The following is a 20691-nucleotide window of genomic DNA, read 5'->3' on the forward strand; positions in this document are numbered from 1 at the left end:
TCTATTATGCAGTTCCACATGCAAATGTTACAGCTCTTTTAGTCTTATGCCTGCATACCTCTCTATTTAATGTGTAACAGCGTTTTTAGGTGGAGCATGTTCATACTGTGGTATGTATTAGGGAATCAACTACTGTAAAAGTGCCATGAAATGAAACACTCATCAGCCAGCACCTATTTTTTCTATGTTGATTCTCTTTAGCGCAGAGAAAGGCGCTAAAGAAAGTGCCTTTCTCTGCCAACAGACAAGGAAAAAGTAAAAACTATTAGTCTTATCCTTATCCAGTTTTATCCTTCTGTGCTTAATTTTGTTCTGTAAAATCCATCTTTATTTATTTAGGGATATCCGTCATGTTGCTCCTTCATGTTTGTCCGACCTCCTTCACATTAACACTCCCTCTCAATCTCTAAAGTTGGCCTCCTTCTCATCCGGCCACTATGAGATTCAGGGACTTTAGCCGATCTGACCCTCGCCCGACATCAGCAATACCAACACTCTGCCTCTTTTTACATTTTGGCTGAAAACTTGTCTGTTCAAACAAGCATTTTCACTGATTGATCAACATGTTCCACCGTTTTTCTCTCTTTGGTTGTCTATGTTAAAATGTTTACTGCTTTAAATTTGTAAGGTGACCTTGTGCGCTTTGAAATACGCCTTTTAAACTGTATTATTGTAACAAAAAAAGCTGCTACTATTTAAACTAAATAGTTCAACAGCTATGTTAACCTGTAAGAGCTAAATAGCATCTACAGTGTGACATGTAATTGTAATTAAAAGACATTTTTGTTGTGGTAAAATAGATTATATCAGGTGTCCAGCCAATGAGGGACACCTGATATAATCTATGGATGCAGCGTGTGCACAGGCAAACGACATTTACTGGAGGGTGTATCCTCTAAAACAGAGTTGGCATCATTCTCCCGTTCAATGGCTTTGCTGGCAGTGCCAAGCCCTGGCTGTCTGGCCAACCGCTGTTTAAACACATCTTAGGATGTCAGTAAAGACGCCTAAGATTTAGTGCCAAGTCCTGCCAAGAAACCTGAGCTGGATTTACGAGGTGCAGCTGCAGCGGACCCGTGCTGATGGAGAGGCTCCAGGACACAGTTCACAGGTGTTTTCTACTTCCCTGCGGCTGGACCGGACTCCCACAGTGAGTGGAGTAGCAGAAGCTGCAGGAGCTGATGTTGGAGTGACTTAAGTGAGACTGAGTCATTGGTTAGGAGGCTTTAACACACATTTTATAGCAAGAGGAGTTCCCCAAGTACACAGCACTGCAGGAGCAGGAAAGCACGATGCCACAACAACAAAAAAAAAAAAAACGATTCATGTCGAAAATACGGCACAGCGACGTAAAGTGATTTAATGTTGTGCAGATTTTGGTGAGTGCTAATTTATTTGTTTCAGATGCTGTTTTAAAAGCAGTTTCACCTGTTTTTCATTATTTCACTTTTTTCTTTTTTCTACAAGTTACCCAAAATAAAGGCAATCAAAAAATTCAAAAGCAGTTAACATTTTTCCAATTTGTCCGTTTGCATGTGTTGCCACCTGGCCCAACCATGAAGTCTTCTTAGTCAATTACAGCAAAGCAACAGGAAACAAGGAAATCTCTTACTCTCTTGCGTCAAAGTGTCTCAAACATGTCAAATATAAGACACACAATTTGAAATTTGTGACCCATTACTGATGATAAAGACTGTCAAATACACCATGAGATTTTTTGTCATAATATCAAATTACATTGCTTCTACTGTTTCAATTCACCTGTGAGGACAGTGATTAATAATAATGCTGTTCTCACACCAAACTACAGCAAATCCTGCTCTACCCGCCGCAGCCATCAAAGCAGAAAAAAAAAGAAATCCTAAAAATGTTTCAAAGAATAAAAACATTGCTAGGTTTTACTATTTTAAGCCCTTCCTGGAGAAAAAAAAAACAAATGGCTTGTGCGGTGCCCTGTCCAACCTCAGAAATGTCAAATCCAAATCAAAAAATACTCAACCATTCTCTGAGCTATTTTTGTGTCAGCCGTCGATCCTACAGGCAGGGAACACAGCTTGGAGACTGCATCCGCAGCCTGCAATCACGTGCTGTAAACCAGGTCAGCGGCAGAGAGTGGGCTGCAACTCGCCCACCGAGCAGAGCCTCCACTCTTTACTAAACTCCTTAAAACTGGGACATGAGGAAAACTTTCTATGTTTCCTAATCATTGCCAAAAAAAAACAAAAAAAAAAACATGTATATTGGGTTTTGAATAGTTTATAGAGGGTCTGTATGTTGTCACGACACAAAAAAGCAGAGGTCTGTCACTCTACCACACATCCTCTGTTTGTTAATCTGGTATTCTCTCTATCCATCTGATGAAGGGCTGAAGAATCCATGGTGGTTCTGTGAAAACTTGGTGCGCCCCGAGGCTGTTGTTTTTCCATAATTAATTACTTGGAGCAATAATCTGGCTACAAATAAATCCCACAGCAGACCGGGGCAGTTACACTGCTGAGCTGTGTCCAAAAAACGGCTAATTTTAAATCCATTCACAACAGGACAGAACAAACTGACTTATCCCCAAAGGCTTTTTTTCAGCAAGTAAAGAGACTTCAGAGCAACATTAACTGTTCTGAGCATGTAAGACGGCACAGCATCTCCCCCACTCCATCTCTGCTCGCCTCACACGTGAGAAGCGTTGTCTTCTGAAATCTCTGCTGTTAGGGCTTTTTTCATGTCTATTTCTAAATTTGAACTGACATAAAAGCCCAGTCCATTTTTTTTGGTTTTTTTTCTGTATAATTGCATCATTTGTCAAGTGGTGCAGTTATTTTAGGCCTCTGGATATTTTCCTATACAGATAGCAGTGGGTAGGCAAGATGCAAGCTTTGAGATATATTGAGGAAAGAAAGTGAACATTTCACCAGATTAATAGACACGTGCAACAAAAACAAAACAAAACAACAAGGTCATTTGAAATTTCAACATTGGAGCTGTTGAACATGTTTTTCATTGTTTAACAATTTTGCCAGAAATATCGCTATTAGGCAATGATGTAAAAGAAAGAATAGAAAATCTCCAAAGACTATTCAAAAAACCCAAAATATTAAGATTGGGGGTGTTTGAATTTAGCTCATTGCTGTGATGTTGTGTACACTTCTTAAATTAGAGCTAGAGGATATTACGAAGACGTTACATTGCTTAATATTGCAACAATAGTCAATTAAGTCTTATGACTCTCTTCTCTATCATCCAGATATTTATTTATCTCCCCTTATGCTCGTCACTATGTTTTAATCTCACCAGCCACCATATTAGGTATAACCTTGTGGCTCTGTCTTGTTTCTTATTAGTGGTTCAGGCAGGAGGTGACGATATGATATTGTGAGGGGACATTTTTGATTCCCGTAGCTGCATTTAAAAGCCGCAGCACTCTTACGGCTCCTGCCCATCTCTTTATGACTACAGTTTAACAATCTTCTGATGGCTTCTTGCTGCAGGATAATACACCAAAGATCAAATCATCTAAACTTATTTCTTGAACATAACAATGAGGCCCCTGCAGTCACCAGATCTCAGGCCTACAGAGCGACTTTGGGGATGTGGGCAAACAGGAGATTCCCATCATTATTATGAAGCTGGTAAATCTGCAGAAACTCCAAGACGATATCGTGTTGCGTAGATGTTATTCCTTATGACTGGAATGCAGTGAGTGGCTACCGGAGATCCTGTTATGTTGCTACCATCTTTCTGCCAATTCTCGTTTTTTCTTTTTTTGGAGACGATTTCTATCCTAGATGTGCAAAAGATAAATCAGCAGCAACTGTGTTGTGCCATCACATCAATATGAACCAAATTCTCAGAGGAATTCATCTGACATATCGTTGGAGGGTCCAATCCAGAACCATCATGGTGTACCTTATAAAGTGGCCAATGGGTAAGAATGGTGAAAGTCCATCGAAGTGTTCAAGTAGAATTTTAAGGGAGGGCGCATAAAATATTATAGCCTAATAAATATTGTATCCAGAGAGTTCTTTGCGATTGAAATATTGCTCCGATAGTGACTATAATTTCTTATTTCCTCCAGGTCTGGCCTACCTGCATATGACCTGAACCTCTATTTAACATTTAGGGTTTAGTTAAGGGTTTCTGTTTCGCTACATTTTTTGCATGCTTGAAATACGAAGCAAAAAAGAAGATGAGCGAGAAAGACAACTTTCCCTCTCTCCAAGCACTTCTTGCATGGTGAGAGCAGGATGGGATGGGATGGGAGGCTCTGCACTGTCAGCTAGTTTCCATGGTGACCTGTTGCTATAGAAACAGGCCCTGCAAGAGTTAGGCTGAGAAAGAGGAAAAAAAAAAAAAAAAAAGAAAGAAAAAGGAGATTAGAAAAGACTTAAGAGAAGCCAAATCACAGGAAAATACTGAAGAGCGGTGCAAATTAGGCGTAAACTGAAATTTTAAAACTCTGAGCATCAGCTTTATTCTTAACTACATCATAAACTCAGAGTTGGTCAGTTTAATGTTGACTACTGCCAATATATAAGAAGTTACAGGAAAGGGGAGATAAAATCGACTTCATTGTACTCATTATTACTCAATAAAAGCAGCGTCTTGAGACAGAATGAGAACATTCACGACAGGGTTGTCGTTTATGTGCGAATCCCATGTACGAGTGACAAACGGAGAAAAGAGCCAGTATGCACGCATTTCAGACTATGGGCTTTGGTTCTGTTTGATGTAATGTTTTCCTTTCCAATATCTTTGTTTGAGCCTCGTTGTTCGGGCTGCATTCAAATCGTGACTGCAACAGTATGCCTTGAAGTTCGGTGTGTAGACCAGGTATATTTGCGAGAAGCTCCTGTTAAAGAGGCAATGCTGTTATCGTCTACCATCCACGCAGTTACAAACATTATAAAGAGCAAAAAGAGGCAAGAAGCTTCATTTGTTTGTTACTAAGAAAATTACAAGGAGGCAGTGCAGTCTGCCAGCAGGTAAATCAAGTTATAACACAGTCATTTGCAGCTCTCCTCAGAGAGCAGTTGCTTCCCAGAAATTACTAACCAACCCATTGTGATTTCCCGAACCACCTCCCCCCTTCCTCATCTCCATCTACCTCACAGTTTGTTTGTTTTTTACAGGCCGAACTTAACCTGCAGCAGTTTTGCCTGTTGCCACATGAAAAGCCTGGGAACACGAACGTGCTTTACAGTCAGCGGATACACAATATGCAAAGTAACTGGCGGCCAGCTCTGCAGGACAGATGGATGCATACACACAAACACATTGAGACCGCCTCTTACTTATGCAGTCCAAGGTTTATATGCTCTGTCACTGAGACAAACCGCCCTGCAAAGTTCAGTCACACTTCCTTCATTATGGCTGTAACCCAAACATGAGTGCCTGGAACATAAACAGAGCAGACAGCAAAAATGTGCACAAGGCAAGTCATAGACATGCATCACAATCATTTTGATGGGTAAGCCTGGAGTTGCTGAGTGGATGTTGTTTCAAATCAAACCCAATGAGAAAAAACGCATCTCAGAAGTTCAGTGTTATGAAGAGCTTTGTTAAAATAATTTTAACACCTGAGCTATTTCACATTTCTGACATCAAACCTCAAAGTATTTTATTAAACTTTGGTGTGCTAAACAAAGTTCTGCCTGGTTGTAAAATGGAAGGAAATTCATGTATGACCATGACTGAACCAACCAAGGTGTGCTCAACAAAGCAGCTAAACAAGAAACGACAAGAAACGAGCTGATGCTGTTACTGAGTCAAACATCTGTAGGGATAAGTGAAGACATGCAGTAATCCTTGAGTTCCCAGTTGAGCTTCAACTTCATACTGAGGCTGTGATCACACTTGCAATAGAAAACTCTGAAAAATATTTAGTTGTACAACAGTGGACTTATTTTTTTCAAAAGAGCCAAATGTCTTGTTTCTTCCACGTCCCACTTGTGTCTTTCAATGTTCCTCTCTTGTACATTTCATGTTTTTGGCTTTCCCCTCCTTATATTTGAATCCTTTTTGTATTGTTTTCAGCTCTTCTTTGTCCCCTGAACTAAGCACTCTCTTCTTTTCACACAGCTAGGCTTTTTCCATTGATGGTTGCCAGGTTTGTTTTTTACAGAACAGCTTACTGTTTTTTGGGGGGGGAGAAGTGTTCTTCACACAAAATGTGTTGCTGACTGTAATGTGCCCCGTCAACCTGTGAATATTGTGTATGTGTCTATTCACATTTGGCATTATGTGCATCCTGCCTGATCAGCTAACCAGCAGACAGAGCTAAAAACAGGTTTGAATTCACTCCATGGAAACTGAGGAAACATTCAGCTCCATTTTCTACATCCAGAGGTGATGTGGGACATTTCTGACAGTCTGTCTTTGGCAGTGTGAATGGAAATGTGTCCCGGGTCACACCAAAGGTCCACTTTGCCAAGTTGTGATTCCACACAAGCCATGGAGTTACAGCCAGGAGATTTTTCCTTGCAATGAGAAGTAGTGACAAACTTAGGAACAGCTCTAAGTGCAAGCTATACTGAAATGTCATGTGTATTTTTTTGTTCTGTTTTTTCTTTTTAAAAAAACATGGTATATTGAGATTTATTCCATTCATAACCCAAATTAAGCTATAAACCTGTATAGCTATATTTATCGGTTAAGAACTAGTTTGATGAAAGCTTCGTTTTTCCTAATCCCACTGAATACATCACAAATCGATCTTTTAACACCATAGCTGGGAACCTCTAATGGCAGCTTGTTGTTCAGGTCAGAAGCAGTATCATGGTGACAGCAGCACTAATTAAACTGCAGAACAAGAACTGTTGAATACTCAGAGTCAGAGATGTTATATTAATAGACAAGCAACTTATCTGCAAAAGGAAAAAGTTCTGGATTGAAAAGTGATAATAAGAAAGAATGTTTAAACAACCAGGACTTTTTTTCTTTTGAAGAGTCAGAGGTAAGTTCATTGCTCTCAAACTTCCTGACTTTAAGTGGAAGCTACAGTTTAGTAGATGGTCCTACATTAAGAGGAAGAAAAGTTAACCAATCACGAGATTGCACGTTGCTACCGCCAATGAATATGAGTTGGCCTTCAGTTTTACACTAGTGTTTTGGACAGTGTCCAGCATATAACAGTCGTTATATGATTTATGTAGCTTTATTGACCCAATATTTAACAAATTCAACCAAAGAAACATACTATCTATTTAAAATGCTGGTCATCTAATCGCTTCTCTGTGAACAGTGATGTATTTTAGACCACAGTTTTCACAGCGATTATGATGAACTAAAATCGGCAAATATTTGAGAGTCTCTCTAAAAACATTTGTAGCAGTCTTTTTTATTAGAGAAAACATCAAATATATTTTGTCTCCTAAGTTGGATTATTTCTTTTCAAACTTTTAGTTTGAAAAAATTGTGTAATTTGTGACACACCTCAGCAAACATTTTTGAGTTTTCATTTTTCTCACGCCATGAAGAGACCATCCTATATGCTTCAGATAGTTTGGTGCTCCACAGGCTGGCCAATATGTTTCTTTTCAAAAGAAAAAAATCACTGACATACATTTGTGTATGGACTAAAACTTATTTTTTTCCCCATGTGTGCGTGTGTCTTTAGCAGCAAAGGCCAGCTGTTCTGTAGTGGAATCCCTGCACATCTGGCAACCTGAAGCCGAGAGGGTATTTGCCATGCAGCGATGATGAAAGAACAAGAACAGAAAATAAGATTAAAGAGAGAAGATGACAAGTAAGTGATGGATTAATGTTAATAAAACAAGAAAATGAATTTAAAGTGAGACATTCACATGACATGAGGCTGATGAGGAGACAGCTTGGGATAAATTTATATTCCAATTCTTGTTTTAAATAAGGGGCGACAGAACAGCTGTGATGAATGATCTAAAAAGTTCTGAATAAGGACAGATAAAATGTGGCTACAAGCTCATAAACCAGCAGCAACCCCTGGAAGATCTGTCTGTACGCTACAGGAACAGAAAAAAAATATATTATTTAGGATCTTCAAACCAAATAAAGAGTTTCCTGTCTGGTCTGGAAACAGCAAAGGTGAAAACAACACATTCAGATGTGAAACTGGGTTCTTGCTTTTCCATTCCTATGTGCACTATGCCTGTTTGAGCATGTTGAGGGGAAAATGATCTGGCAGTGGAACATAAACTATTCAGACATGGCACTGAAATTTATGAAAGAGCTCCAGACCAGAATTCCCCCTCTCTAGAAGTTGCTTTTTTTTTGTTGAAAAGGTACAACTCATAATTTATATTAATATTTAATAAATTTGAATATGCGTTGTGACGAGGGCCATTTGTCAAAATAAAAGTAGATTTTGAAAATAAACTTTAAGTAGATATTAAGCATACTCCAACCTTTCTGTATTGAAATACATTTTTATTTACCTGAAATCTAATGTTATGTCTTGTTTTCATCACTCTGTCACTCTGTGTGCAATAAAGTTATATAAGGTGTAATGCTTTGTTACTATGATGCTGAAACAAAATGAACTTTTCAATAATATGCTGGTTTACTTATTGTAACTAACAAAAGATAATTGGAGTCATAGTTATCTTTTGTGACTCAATGCTGGCTTGGACCTATTCATAATATTCGAAAGTTGAGTGGAAGGGAAAACTGCTATAGATAAGCCTGTTGAAGTACACAGATGAGCTATTAATCTGATGACAAATTAAAAAGGGCATGACTATTCTATTTTAATCATTAATAATTTCTGAAGATTGTTTATATTGCTTTTTTATATATACTTACATCTGTGACCAATAATGGCTCTTTACCTGTTTTATACACTTCGATAAGCAGATGGAACCTAGTAGGTGATTTCTTTGGACCATTACCTCAGATGTGAGGAGGTCACTTTGGTCACTTGACACTGAATCAACGTAATGTTCAACAGACCTTTCCGAACAGGAAATAATAAAAAAAAAAGCTGTTGCTCAAGTTGTCTTCTGTCTGCAAACTAAGAGAATAGAGGGTGTGCAGATAGAAGACCACAAAGATCAGTCATCGCCCAAACTAGATCCAGTGGACTGTGAAAGATCTGGCCGGCTGAGGGAGAGGAAAATGAGTGCAGAGAAGAAAAAAAAAATGACCCGGGTACTCAGCTGAATGATCTACTGTGTGAAAGAAGGAGAATTTTCACAGCCGGCTGGGTTTGATCAATCCAGAAACACTTCACATGCACAAACTCACAAACAAGCCAACAAAAAATCCAATACATGATGTGCAGATGAACCAATGCTCCACATACACAAAGCTAAGCGTAGTTTTACAAATCACTATCAAATCCATGCACCCAGGAGGTAAAGAAAGATCCACTTTTTCCCACAAAGTGTTGAAAAAGAGCAAGACTATCTAATAGACAGGTTGGACTAGGCTTTAACAGTCAATACAGAAAATGTATTATCTGATAAGATTTTGATGGTCACATTTTGAGAAAAGAAGGACATACACTGCAGCTATACTTTTAACCTTTCCTGTAATACATTTGACTCGTTTTATTTGGTTGATGCCTTGAGCCTACAGCGTGTGTTCTTCTAAGTGTTTGTCCTTAATAACCCTCTCAGGCTCAAATTACCTGAAAAGACTGTTTAAGTTGTTGCAAATCTGCAACCCCTGCCTGGAGAGTGTCAAAGGAAAAGGTGTTCATCTTAAAGAAATTTAAGTGTAAACATACAGTAAAACATTATTGAACCAACAAGCACCAGTCAGACGTCTAATATTTTATTAGATAAGAAATAAGTAAATTTTAGCTGACCTACTAAATCTAACGCAACGACTTCCAACAAAACCAGAACAAACAAAAAAATCACTGAAAACCGTGATTCTCTTCCTCCCTCTCCTCTGACTCTGAGAAGCCTTAATGTGAGAAAAGCGTCTGTATTGATTTACCTGTGCTCTATTTAGAAGCACAAAAGGCAGGAATGATCTGGTTGGAGAGAAGGGGAGTTTATCCTGTTCTGAATTGTCGATACATTACAAGTGAAGCAGATTTTTCAGTTTTAGTAAAAACAGAAGAAGGTAAGTAAACAAAATTGTGATTGATTATCCACTTATGTAAAGCCATAAGCCTTCATTTGTCTGTGTGTTTGTGAGAGATGATCGGAAATAAGAATGCAGAAAAAGCAAAACTGATAGCATGCTTGAACCTTTCTGACAGCGCTTTAGGAGAGGTGAGTGGCCAACAGAAAAAGTCTCTGCAGAAAAGATTTATGGTTTGGCAGACCGGATTATACAAGCCCGTCTCAGAAGGGAGATTTGTGTGATTTACTAACCTTCAGGGTCCTTCCTCCACTTGCCTTTGGCCTATATTGTTTTCCAGAAGTCCACCTTAAATATGGATTAACCTCATTTTCGGACCCCTGCTGGGTTTGTATCTATCTTGTGTTGGCAGGTTAAAGAAAGCAATGCACAGAACAGACGACAGCCAAGAAGTACAGAAAGACAACAGTTTTGAAAATTGGGTAAAAGTTTGTTTTCTGTTTTGGTCTTTCTGAGCAACAACAGAACTTTCTCTTTATTATCCTCTCTCTCGCCCCCAGTCTCCCTCATCCGTTTCCCTGTACTCTCTTTTTCCAATTAACTCTTCGTCTCCTTGAGGCATCTGTTGTTTCCATAGGAACAGTGCTCTGTAGTCGATGCTGGTAGTCTTGGTAACAGTGAACTGGGCAGGCCAAGAGCATGTGTGTGTGTGTGTGTGTGTGTGTGTGTGTGTGTGTGTGTGTGTGTGGGGGTGTGTGTGTGTGTGTGTGTGTGCGTGTGTGGGTGTGGGTGTGTGTGTGTGTGTGTGTGTGGGGGGGGGGGTGGGTGTGTGTGTGCGTGTGTGTGCGTGTGCATCTTTGTGCACATGTGGCATGTTTACAGAAATTATGCTTTTCCATTTCGCTATAAAATATGTTTAATTGTTTTTTAATGTCTTTTAGGCAAAGTGAAAGATTTGTTCACTTTTAATTGATTCAAGTTTGCTTTGCACACTTCTGTCCACAATCAATGTAAAAAATGAAATAGCATTTAGAAGTAAGTAAATGTGTTATTGTGTTTTGTGATGTTCTCGCCCAATCTTATGTTTGAAGTGGATCAAAAATGATTATATCTACAAATGCTGCAAATCACAAATTTAACTATGCTACAAAGAATGATGTTGACCTTTTTATTTTATTAAAAAAATAAAAAAAACTTAGGTTTAAAGTAATTGCTTAATATGTATTTATGATTGAGATTGGTGAAATATTTGTACTAGTGGTACTAATAAAGCTAGAACTTCTAACAAACACTCGTCCTGACAGTATTCTCATACTTACTACATTGTACAAAGGACTGCAGGGCAGAAGCCTTTTTTTTCCAGAAAAAAAACATCCATGGCTACCTAAATTTTGCAAACCTTAACAGAGAATACATTGTCAACTGATAAAACCAAAACCAAATTTTGGGGTCATAATTTTAAAACTGAGTTTTAATGACAAAAAGACAAAAACAAACAAACAAACAAACAAAAACTCACTGCACAACAACACAGAGAAATATGGAGTCAGTCAGACTGAGCAGTGAAGACATCAAGATTTCCACTGAGCTTAAACAGAAGACAATGAGGAATATGTGGAGAAAGTAATGTGCTTTCACAGATGTGACCATACACCAGAAACAAGTTTAGAGAAACAAATGCAGCCAATCTACTAATGTATTCATAATCCAAGACAGAAAGACTTCATTGGTTGTCTCTGAAATCTGTTTTCTCACAGAAATCTGCAACGCTGCTGTTGATCGTTTTGTTTTTGTGTGTCGATATTTTTGACACACTAAATATAGCCTAAAATGAATGAACATTATTGCACATTGTGTGTCATTTTGGTGTTGGCATTTGTGTGTCCGGGGAAGACCATCTGCCCATACGAGCAGCAGGCCTGTATAAGAACAAACACATGCGATGATCCATCCCGAAGCCAAGCGAACATCTCTAGAGAGCAGAAGGCTTCAGCTCATCAGTCAGTTGCCTCATTCACACAGACATCAACAGTTTTCCATTCATGCAAAGACATTTCAACCACTCATGATGATACACCTGTAAAAATGTATTAAAAACATCGTGCTGCCTCAATGTTAATACAAATATAATCGCACAAGCAAAACAAAAGGCAAACACATGCAAAAGAAAAGGAATAAATCTGGAAGCAAAACTGGCAGTCACACACAAACACGGCTTTCTGATCCCGAGCTCGCATCTCTACACATGCGCAGCTACTTTTGCAAATCACACTCGCTCTTTCCACCTCACGTGTGCTCCAGTGCTCTACTTTCCTTCTGCTGGAAGTGGAAGGGAGGAGCTCCTCACACGTTCTCCCCCACACACATGGACTAGTGTGAAATGTAGACGTGTGCAAAAAAGGATTCATGCAAAGAAACACAGGTGTAGATACAAAACTGGAGGCATGCAAATTCGAGGGCTGAAACCAAAAAGCATGCATACCCAGTTTTATGTTATGGAATGCCCATGCATCCATTTTCAAGCTGCCTGCAAAGCACAGCCGTAATTGCTCACACGTGCATACAAAGAGCTGTTCATGTATGAAAAAGAGGTGGAAGAACAGCAAAATAAAGGAAAGTAACTGAGGACAAATTTACACCATAAGACATGCTTTGACAATGAGGGTATATTAAATAATCTGAAGTTCTTATAAAATGTAAAGATCACTGTAAATTAGATTTCCATTTCAATTGCACATTCAGTGCAAATGACTCTTTGGTTCTTAATCAAAATCACCAAGATTGCCAGAAACACGACCACCAGCCAGAACCTTAGTTACAAGGCAAAATGGATCCTCACATTGATATACAAAGTTCTGACCCCACCATCTTAAACGATGCAACTAAAATCAAGGTTTCACCAAAGAATAATATTCTGATCTGTTACTGTTCTGTGTGAAATGTCCACTTTGTCTTAAACTAAAATAGGAAGTATGACAAAACAACTACAAAATATATTGCTAGGAACAAGACTGTGTGATCTCTTTTGAGTCACCCCTTGACCCACTCCTGACAAGCCATTTGTCAGGAGTTCTTACGGTTCTAGGAATACGGTTCTAGATTCCCGTGTCTTCCTTTCTGTGTGGATTTTTCATGTTGTCTCATTTCTTCCCACAGAGCAGAAACATTCAAATCAGCTAAACTGAAGAATCTAAATTGCCTGTGAGAAATTTGTCACCCTGTTGGCTTGCTCAGCTATAAAACTGTTAAAATGTGCCCATAAAAATGAATGTGTAATTGTCAAGTAGAATTTTTTTATTCAATGTGATTCATTTATCTTCTGAAATCAGTGGTCTAAAAAAGAAACTAAACTGTCATCAGCCACTCAAATCCTCAAGAATCACAAAATTGTAACTTACTAGTATAAGATAAAAAAGTGCAGAGCAGTTGCCGAAGCAAAATCAGCGTGTGAAGATCATTGGGTCAAAGTGTGACTTGCCTTGGAGGCTCAGGGCAATGTGTGCTGCACAGGACAAGTTTCTCTGTGTTTCTTTAATGCATGATGGATGCTACACTTGTCTTCTTCTGGCACCCTGATTTAATTGCACACATCCAAGTCCAGTGCCTGACTCAACTCCCAGAGGACTGTTTCAGGTAGCAGGCATGCATTACAACTTCCAACTCCACTTACAGCTACATCTCTGAGGGAAGAAACAGAAGTGAGCCAAAGGCCATACACACTTCACTAATAGTGAGTTAAATGGTCTTCATTGCCAGGCTGCATTCATGTAAGGAAGGGAAATACATTCCACACATATCTCAGAATCACACTTTATGAAACTTTAAACTTTGTGCAGCACAACAAATACAAAATCTACTATGAGCATAACTTTTAATATTTTAATCCAAGGTGATTAAAATATTAATCACCATTCTGGTTTGTGAATATGGCAGAGATTAATTTTCCATAAGCAAAATTGGTGACGTTTGTAGAGTTACTGGGGACAACAGTGAAATATGATCACGCTTCCAAATTAATAAACCAAAATTAATTGTACATTCAGACCAAGCAGAATTTCTCTAATCCCTTTATAAGCCTCACCTTTTACACAAACATGGACGAAAGCCATATGGAGAAGGAAAAGTGTGAATGTTGAGAAGGAATAAAACAGGTTAGCATAATCCACTTTATTCTGGGACAAAGGGTTCAGACAGCCAACATGCAGAAACAGAAATACACAAAACACAGAAACACACTCAGGAGGGAATTAATGCAGCAACGCATGTTCCTCAGGCCTGTCAAGTGCTGTTTATCTCTGTGTCATACTCACAAACCAGATCACACCAAATGAAGAAATCAGGGATTGATGACAACGGTGGCAGGAAGCAAGCAGGCAAGCTGAGTGAAATGAGGCTGATGAAGCGTCACTGAATTGCGAAAAATAAAAGATCTGTGGGTCTGTTGCGTCCGACAGCCGAAACCATGAAGCTAAAATAAAATGATAAAACAGCTCATGTAAGCTCCCTGCTCACTGTTTTGGAATAAAAGCAGAGGTCAACCCAGAGGAAGGTTTTTTGGAACGAGAACAAAGTACTGAGTTACTAAATCATAACATAGTGACATCACCAGGTCACTGAAAGGATTTTTTTCTTACAAAGAATTGCTCTGAACTTTGAAAATGTATACTTTTAAATACCGTGAATATATTGTGAAATCAGTTCACTTGTAGCCAACAGCAAAACTGATAACCTATATTTTGTTTGGATTCCTTTGCTGAAAAGGGAAGCACTTCTTTGAGGTATGTATCATCTCATAATGTTATTCACTCATCAATAACAATGAGGGCACTAGATGCTTATTTACGTTATTATTAAAACAATTTGAAACCAAAGGATTTCAAACCCAGCTAATACATTTTGACAATAAGAAAACTGAGAAAATGAAATATAGGAAACAAAAAGTAATATAACTAAATTTCTTCTTTTTTATGAGATCATCAAAACAGGCCCAGCCAGTTTTGCACTCAACATAGACATGCCTGGAAAAATGAGAGAGCCTCTGCGATAAATGTAGAGTGGAGAAGTGAAGACTAACCAGTTTGCAGTTTCAGCAGATCATCTTCTGTCATCGATCTGGGATTAAAGTCGCATTACAGTACGTTTCACAAAACAATATATTTGGCCAAAAATTATAATGCGCAATCTTCTTGTGAAATAAGTTGATAGAGTGTGGTTGCCAAGTTTTGGTTCAGACAGCTCAGCTGTTGCTTTTTGGCCCGATCCAAAAAGCAACAGGAAGTCACCAAAACGCAGTGTAAGCTGGACAGCAGGCAAGGGCAGTGGCTGAAATGTGTGCCAACTACTGGCATTGAAATCTGGCTCTAAGTCAGTGGAATGTCACCTTACTGGCAGTAAAAAAGCAAAAACTGGTGAGGAAACCTGTGCAAAAACAACAACGGATAGCTGTGCTCTCCTCCCAAATCCTAAAGATGCAGCGGATTCTCTCCTACTCAGGATAAGCCAATTGGTATAGACGTAGTATGGACTCATCCTACCTACTTTCCAAATACAATTAACTTATTTTCATTTACAGTAAATCAAAAACTATAAGCACTCTTAGGAGCTGACCTTTTTTATGAGAAGCAGCACAAATCACAGTCCAAATGTGTGATAAGTAAGACATTAGTCAAGAGCAATGGGCTGGAATTCCTCAGGAAACATGTCAAAGGCCTGTTGAAAACAACAACTAATGACCGCAGTCTGTTATCCAACAAAAACGACACGCTTCTAACTAGTAACATCAAACTTTATAAATGCAATGAGATACAATATGAATATCACTAACGTGCTGTCTAGCTCTTACAGGATGCATTAAAGACTCAGAGGACCTTCAGCTATGCTGCAAGCACGGATAAAAACTCAGCCTGGAGTCATCAGGCAAAACATTCTGAACATCTGCTGCACACAACTGCTCTAATTTTGATTATTATCTGCATATATGAACACATATATAGTTTGCTGTGTTTCTAACCAGCAAACTAGGACAGATTTAGATTTGCACTGGAATAAACCTCTTGACCTTGCATAATCTCTCTTTCAGCCACCTCCAAGGAAAGTACTTCTTTGCAAAATCCCCCAACATGCAGGAAACAGAAATGTATTACCAAAACATTCAACTCTTCACAGAGGACGGTCCACCAGGTTTTAAAGTGACCTGATGGAAATATCTGAATATTTGTCAAGGAAAGCATTTTTCAGGTAAGATACTAAGCTTGGAAAAATGGTCTGGCTTCTTCTTTATGGAGTATGCTTTGTGAATTGGTGTGCAAGTGTGTTGGGTCTGCCAGACCCAGACCCAGACCCAGACTTTAGATCGCATGAGTATGGAATCGTCATTTCAGAGAACATGTCTCCAATTCCTTTCAGTCCACTGGTGCAATCCTTTAAACCACTGCTTGAGGCTTTGTATTTCTCTCAGTCAAAAGAAGCTGCATGAGGATGAAAGTGTGTTTCTTGAAATGTCCTATTTTTTGCGCTAATCTGAAACCCACATATAAAGCTGGGAGGTCTGTAGTTATTGACTTTGAGGAAAGTTGCTCACCTCTGCACAGCACATGTTGCTCACGTGTCCACAAACCAGAGTCATCAGCATTCACTAACCGCACTCTGGTTTCAGGTGGTCTAACCCTTCTTGGCTGAGTTGCTGTCATTCCTATTTACTTCCACTTTTTTTTTTTATATATTACAACTAAAAATTGACTGCAGAATATTTAGCAATGAGGAAATTTCCTTACTGCTCTAGCAGCATACTATCAAGGTTTCATGCTGGAATCCACTGAGCTCCTGAGAACATCTTCCTTCACAAAGTCTATGTAAACACAAAGTTGGTAATAGAAGTGATTTAACACCTGAATTCAGTGATTTGGATGGGAGACCCAATACTTTTAGCAATACAGTGAAAAGTCCAGTACTTTTAGTGATTACAATTTCTGTATTCCTCAATAAATCAGGATAAATTAGAATGAAGGATCTTCAGGTAAACTTGTCTCTTAGAAAAAAAAGTCCAAGGACTACTCTTTACCTTTTAAACAAGACTAAAGGTTACCAATTAAAAATGTTAGTCTAAAATGATAACCAATGAAAGTCTCCATAGAAACAGCCTGAGTGATTCATAGAGCGTCAGTCTGTGAAATAAATTTCACACTTCAGTGAAACGCGGCCTCTGCAGCGAGATTTTGTTTGAATGTACGAGCGAAGCGTGCATGTTAGAAACAAAAATAAACACAATAAAATCTATTGTTCCGCGACTCTTTGTCGAGATTGTCAGTTGTTAAAATTAGACACGACAGGTGAGAATGATTTATTGTCGTTTTGCTGCTTTTTTTTTTTTTTGGCTGCAATTTCTGAAGCATTGATTTGATTTTTTTGTTTTGTTTTGTTTGTTTGTTTCCCCAAGTACTCCCAAGTGTAAATATGCACCATTTGTCATTTATCAGTGTGTTTCTACAGCTCAAGTAATTGGTGGGAAAAAGCCTTAAAGCAGATTTTATTTTCAACTGTGTTCTGTCTAATCGGCCTCATACCGGCACGCTGCTCATTAGCTTTCTGTAGGGGTTTCGTTATTTCGTCCCCTCTCCTCACTAACTTTCTCATTTGCTGTCATGCAGTTTCTTCAGTCCTGTTTTCCTCTCATTTAATCAATTTCTCCATTCCAGTTCACTGGTAGCAGAAGACCTCTAAGGGATCCCTATCCTCCTGGTTTATCTGAGGTTTTCTCCCTTCCCTTTCATTGCCTCTCTCTGTCTTCTTTTTCCTCTTTCCTGGGAGAAAGTAGGTTCACAACAGACCTCCCACATTCCTGCATAACACACACACTCAAACTAGAGCAAAGATCGTGACTGCTGAAGCCACATAAGCCAAAGATTACAAGTCTTTCAAATGTAACAAGCACAAACGCTCAAAGAAACAACATTAATAGTGCACTACAAATATCACATCATAAATTTTACACTTTTTTGTGACCACACAGCCCTGAGAACACAGCAGCTGGGGGAAATCTTTATAATAGTGAAGAGAAGACAGGGTGGAAATTAGAGGTGAGGAAATGTGAAAATGAAAAAGTGGTGAGAAGGAACCTGGAATTTCACTATCATGACTTCTGAACAGGTTGGAGGCTGTTTTATGAGTTCGGCTTCACTCCTATTGAAGGAAAGTCAAATCCATCCATCTGTGCATCAACCAAACTCGCTGATCCTTCTTTAAAACCTCCTTCTGTTGGAGGAAAAGACCCAGAGAACAGCCCCTTTATTCATGCATGCGTATCTGTCGCCTATTTGCTTTTGTTTACTGGAGTTAGAGTCGTGCACAACGAAGCTTACATAGCTTTAAAACTCCAGCTAATTTGGTAGTGGGAAATGTTTCAGAAAATACTAGATTGAGACAACAATTTGGGACTTTTAAGTATGACTGACTAGCAATCCAATTCATCACACAATGACAGCATTAAACCTACCCTTGTTTTCTTGTCACCTTTCAATATTTAAGAGCATAAACCAAATGTAAAAATTATTTATTGAGTAAATTATTCGATTCCAGTAGCCTCACCCATGTTTGATTATTTCCAGAATAAAAAATACCTTAAATAAAACCTATCTGGCAACATCATGCAGGCTGAAAAATCTCAATAGGGCACAACATCTCCCCTACACCTAAATACAAAGAAAAGTTTCTGATATGGATTAATCTAGAAGTTTAAAATGTAATTTCTACATATTTGGGACTCAAAAAAATCCCAGTAAGAACAATTATCCATGAAGTGGTGAACTTAAATTCGAATTATGACTTATCAAGCTGCACTTCAAGCATTGCAGTGAGAGTACCTTGAGCTGATCTTCTCCATTTACAAACCTTGAGCTACCTACTTCAGTTAATGGTGGTGTTCTCTTGTCTTCGTGTGTCAAGGTCTAGCATGGCTAATGGCCAAAACATTGTCATTGTCAAACTGATGTGGTGGTTACTGCAGCACCCAACAGCTGAGAGCACTCAGCATCTTGTCAGTCCTCTTTCTGGGCAGTGGAGTGGAAATGTTAAGTGCCACCATTACTGATTTCACTGTCAGAGAGTAATTTGCAGATATACTATCGTAATAGTGGGGCATTGAAATCATCACAGTAGTGACATTCACTGTTTGAACAACATTTAGAAGCAAAAGATGAGGAAACTCGAGTCAATCTGCAGTGCAGACATTTGTGCTTCTGTTTTATGTACTACTGAAATGAAGGTAAATAAAAACTTCCTTCAAAATTAAACAAAGATGCTGAGTTAAAGGCACAGTAAAGGATTTCTGAAGTGAGGTTCTTTTAAAACCTTTTACTTGCAGGTGATAATTGTCGTTTTTATGTACTAAATATTCAGATTAGTTTTAAGGACATTAGTTGATCCCAAAGACAAATTAATGGTTTGCTGAGATGGACAAAATTTAAAGCAGACTTCTACAATCTTGAAAGAATCCCAAACACAAAACATCATTGTGGTTTAAAGAATCTGAACCTCTTAAATTATTGTCACATCTGATATCTTGGCTCTTTTACAGGTGTTTTTGTTTTTGATTAAGTTTCATGCTGCTTAATTTCTGTGTGTATTCATTGTATATTATCTATTTTTTCTGTTTACTTCAGAAATGGCTCTGAAAAATAGCTTTATCTACTCCCTTTGCACAGAAACCAATCACTATTTCCATAAAAAAAGGTTACCAATGTTAGCCACTTCCTGGGTGAAACACTAATAATTGACCATGTAAAGCATTTCTGGCCTAAAAGAAATTTTAAAAAGACAGAATTATGATTTTTTTGTTTGTTTTCAAAGTGCTCTCCATTTCTATTAGAATGTTTCTGAAGCTTTGTAAAGCTTCAGAGCCTGATCCCAGAACATTTTTCACAAGGAAAAATCACTGATGACACATATTCACTACAGTTTTGTGAAAGTCCAAAAACCCATTGAGTAAATGAACCTGTTTCAGAGAGAAACCCCTCAAACCTGAAATCCCAATATAAAGCACAAAGGTTTTTATGGCTACCTCCATGAGAGCTTGATGAATGAAGGATGAAGTTTCAGGAGAGACCTCCCATGGTGATTTCTCCTCAACCATGATGGCATCCAGCGTCGCCTTCTCAAGGATAACATCAAAGGATGCATCGCCAAAGGAGAGTTGACGAACATCCATATGATGCCAGGTCATACCAGGACAACTGCTGTACCTGGCACTCATAGCGCTGATGCAAACCGAGGAGTAGTCTATGTTGGTAATCGCATGGTAGCCGGCACCGTACATGTCTCCGCCCAAACTGCTGTTTCCACAACCTGAGAGAAATGGCGAAAAAGAAATACAAGCCATCAATGGGGGACAGAGGGAAACACCAAACATGCAGAGAAGAGCAGGTTATTAACTGAGAAGGGGAAAGATATGTGAATATAGTGGAAAAGTTAACATAACTATTAAGGGACCAAAGTGTTTGGTGCCTTAATTGAATAAATGTGATGATTAGAGTTACTCTTATGATTGGCTGTAGCTAGGTGCAGTATTCTGCAGGACTCCCTCTTGTGTCTGATGAAAAAGACTCAACATTTAGATTAATTGATTTTCAATCACAAGTGGGAACAGGTCGGATCCCCCATTTAAAAGGTAGGGTGCAGTCAGGGTCACAGCTTCAA

General features: G+C 38.7%; 1 protein-coding gene across 1 annotated transcript in view; it reads right to left on the bottom strand.

The window, feature by feature from the left end:
* ece2a (endothelin converting enzyme 2a) overlaps nt 1-20691 on the bottom strand; it is a 65454-nt gene that overhangs the window by 12366 nt on the left and 32397 nt on the right. Inside the window, exon 3 of the mRNA XM_055032535.1 lies at nt 20057-20340. Within this exon, the coding sequence (XP_054888510.1) occupies nt 20057-20340 (284 nt within the window). The remainder of the gene's footprint in view (nt 1-20056; nt 20341-20691) is intronic.

The sequence above is a fragment of the Poeciliopsis prolifica genome, unplaced genomic scaffold (genome assembly GCF_027474105.1).
Source record: "Poeciliopsis prolifica strain line A6 unplaced genomic scaffold, Auburn_PproV2 SCAFFOLD008, whole genome shotgun sequence".
Lineage (NCBI taxonomy): Eukaryota > Metazoa > Chordata > Actinopteri > Cyprinodontiformes > Poeciliidae > Poeciliopsis > Poeciliopsis prolifica.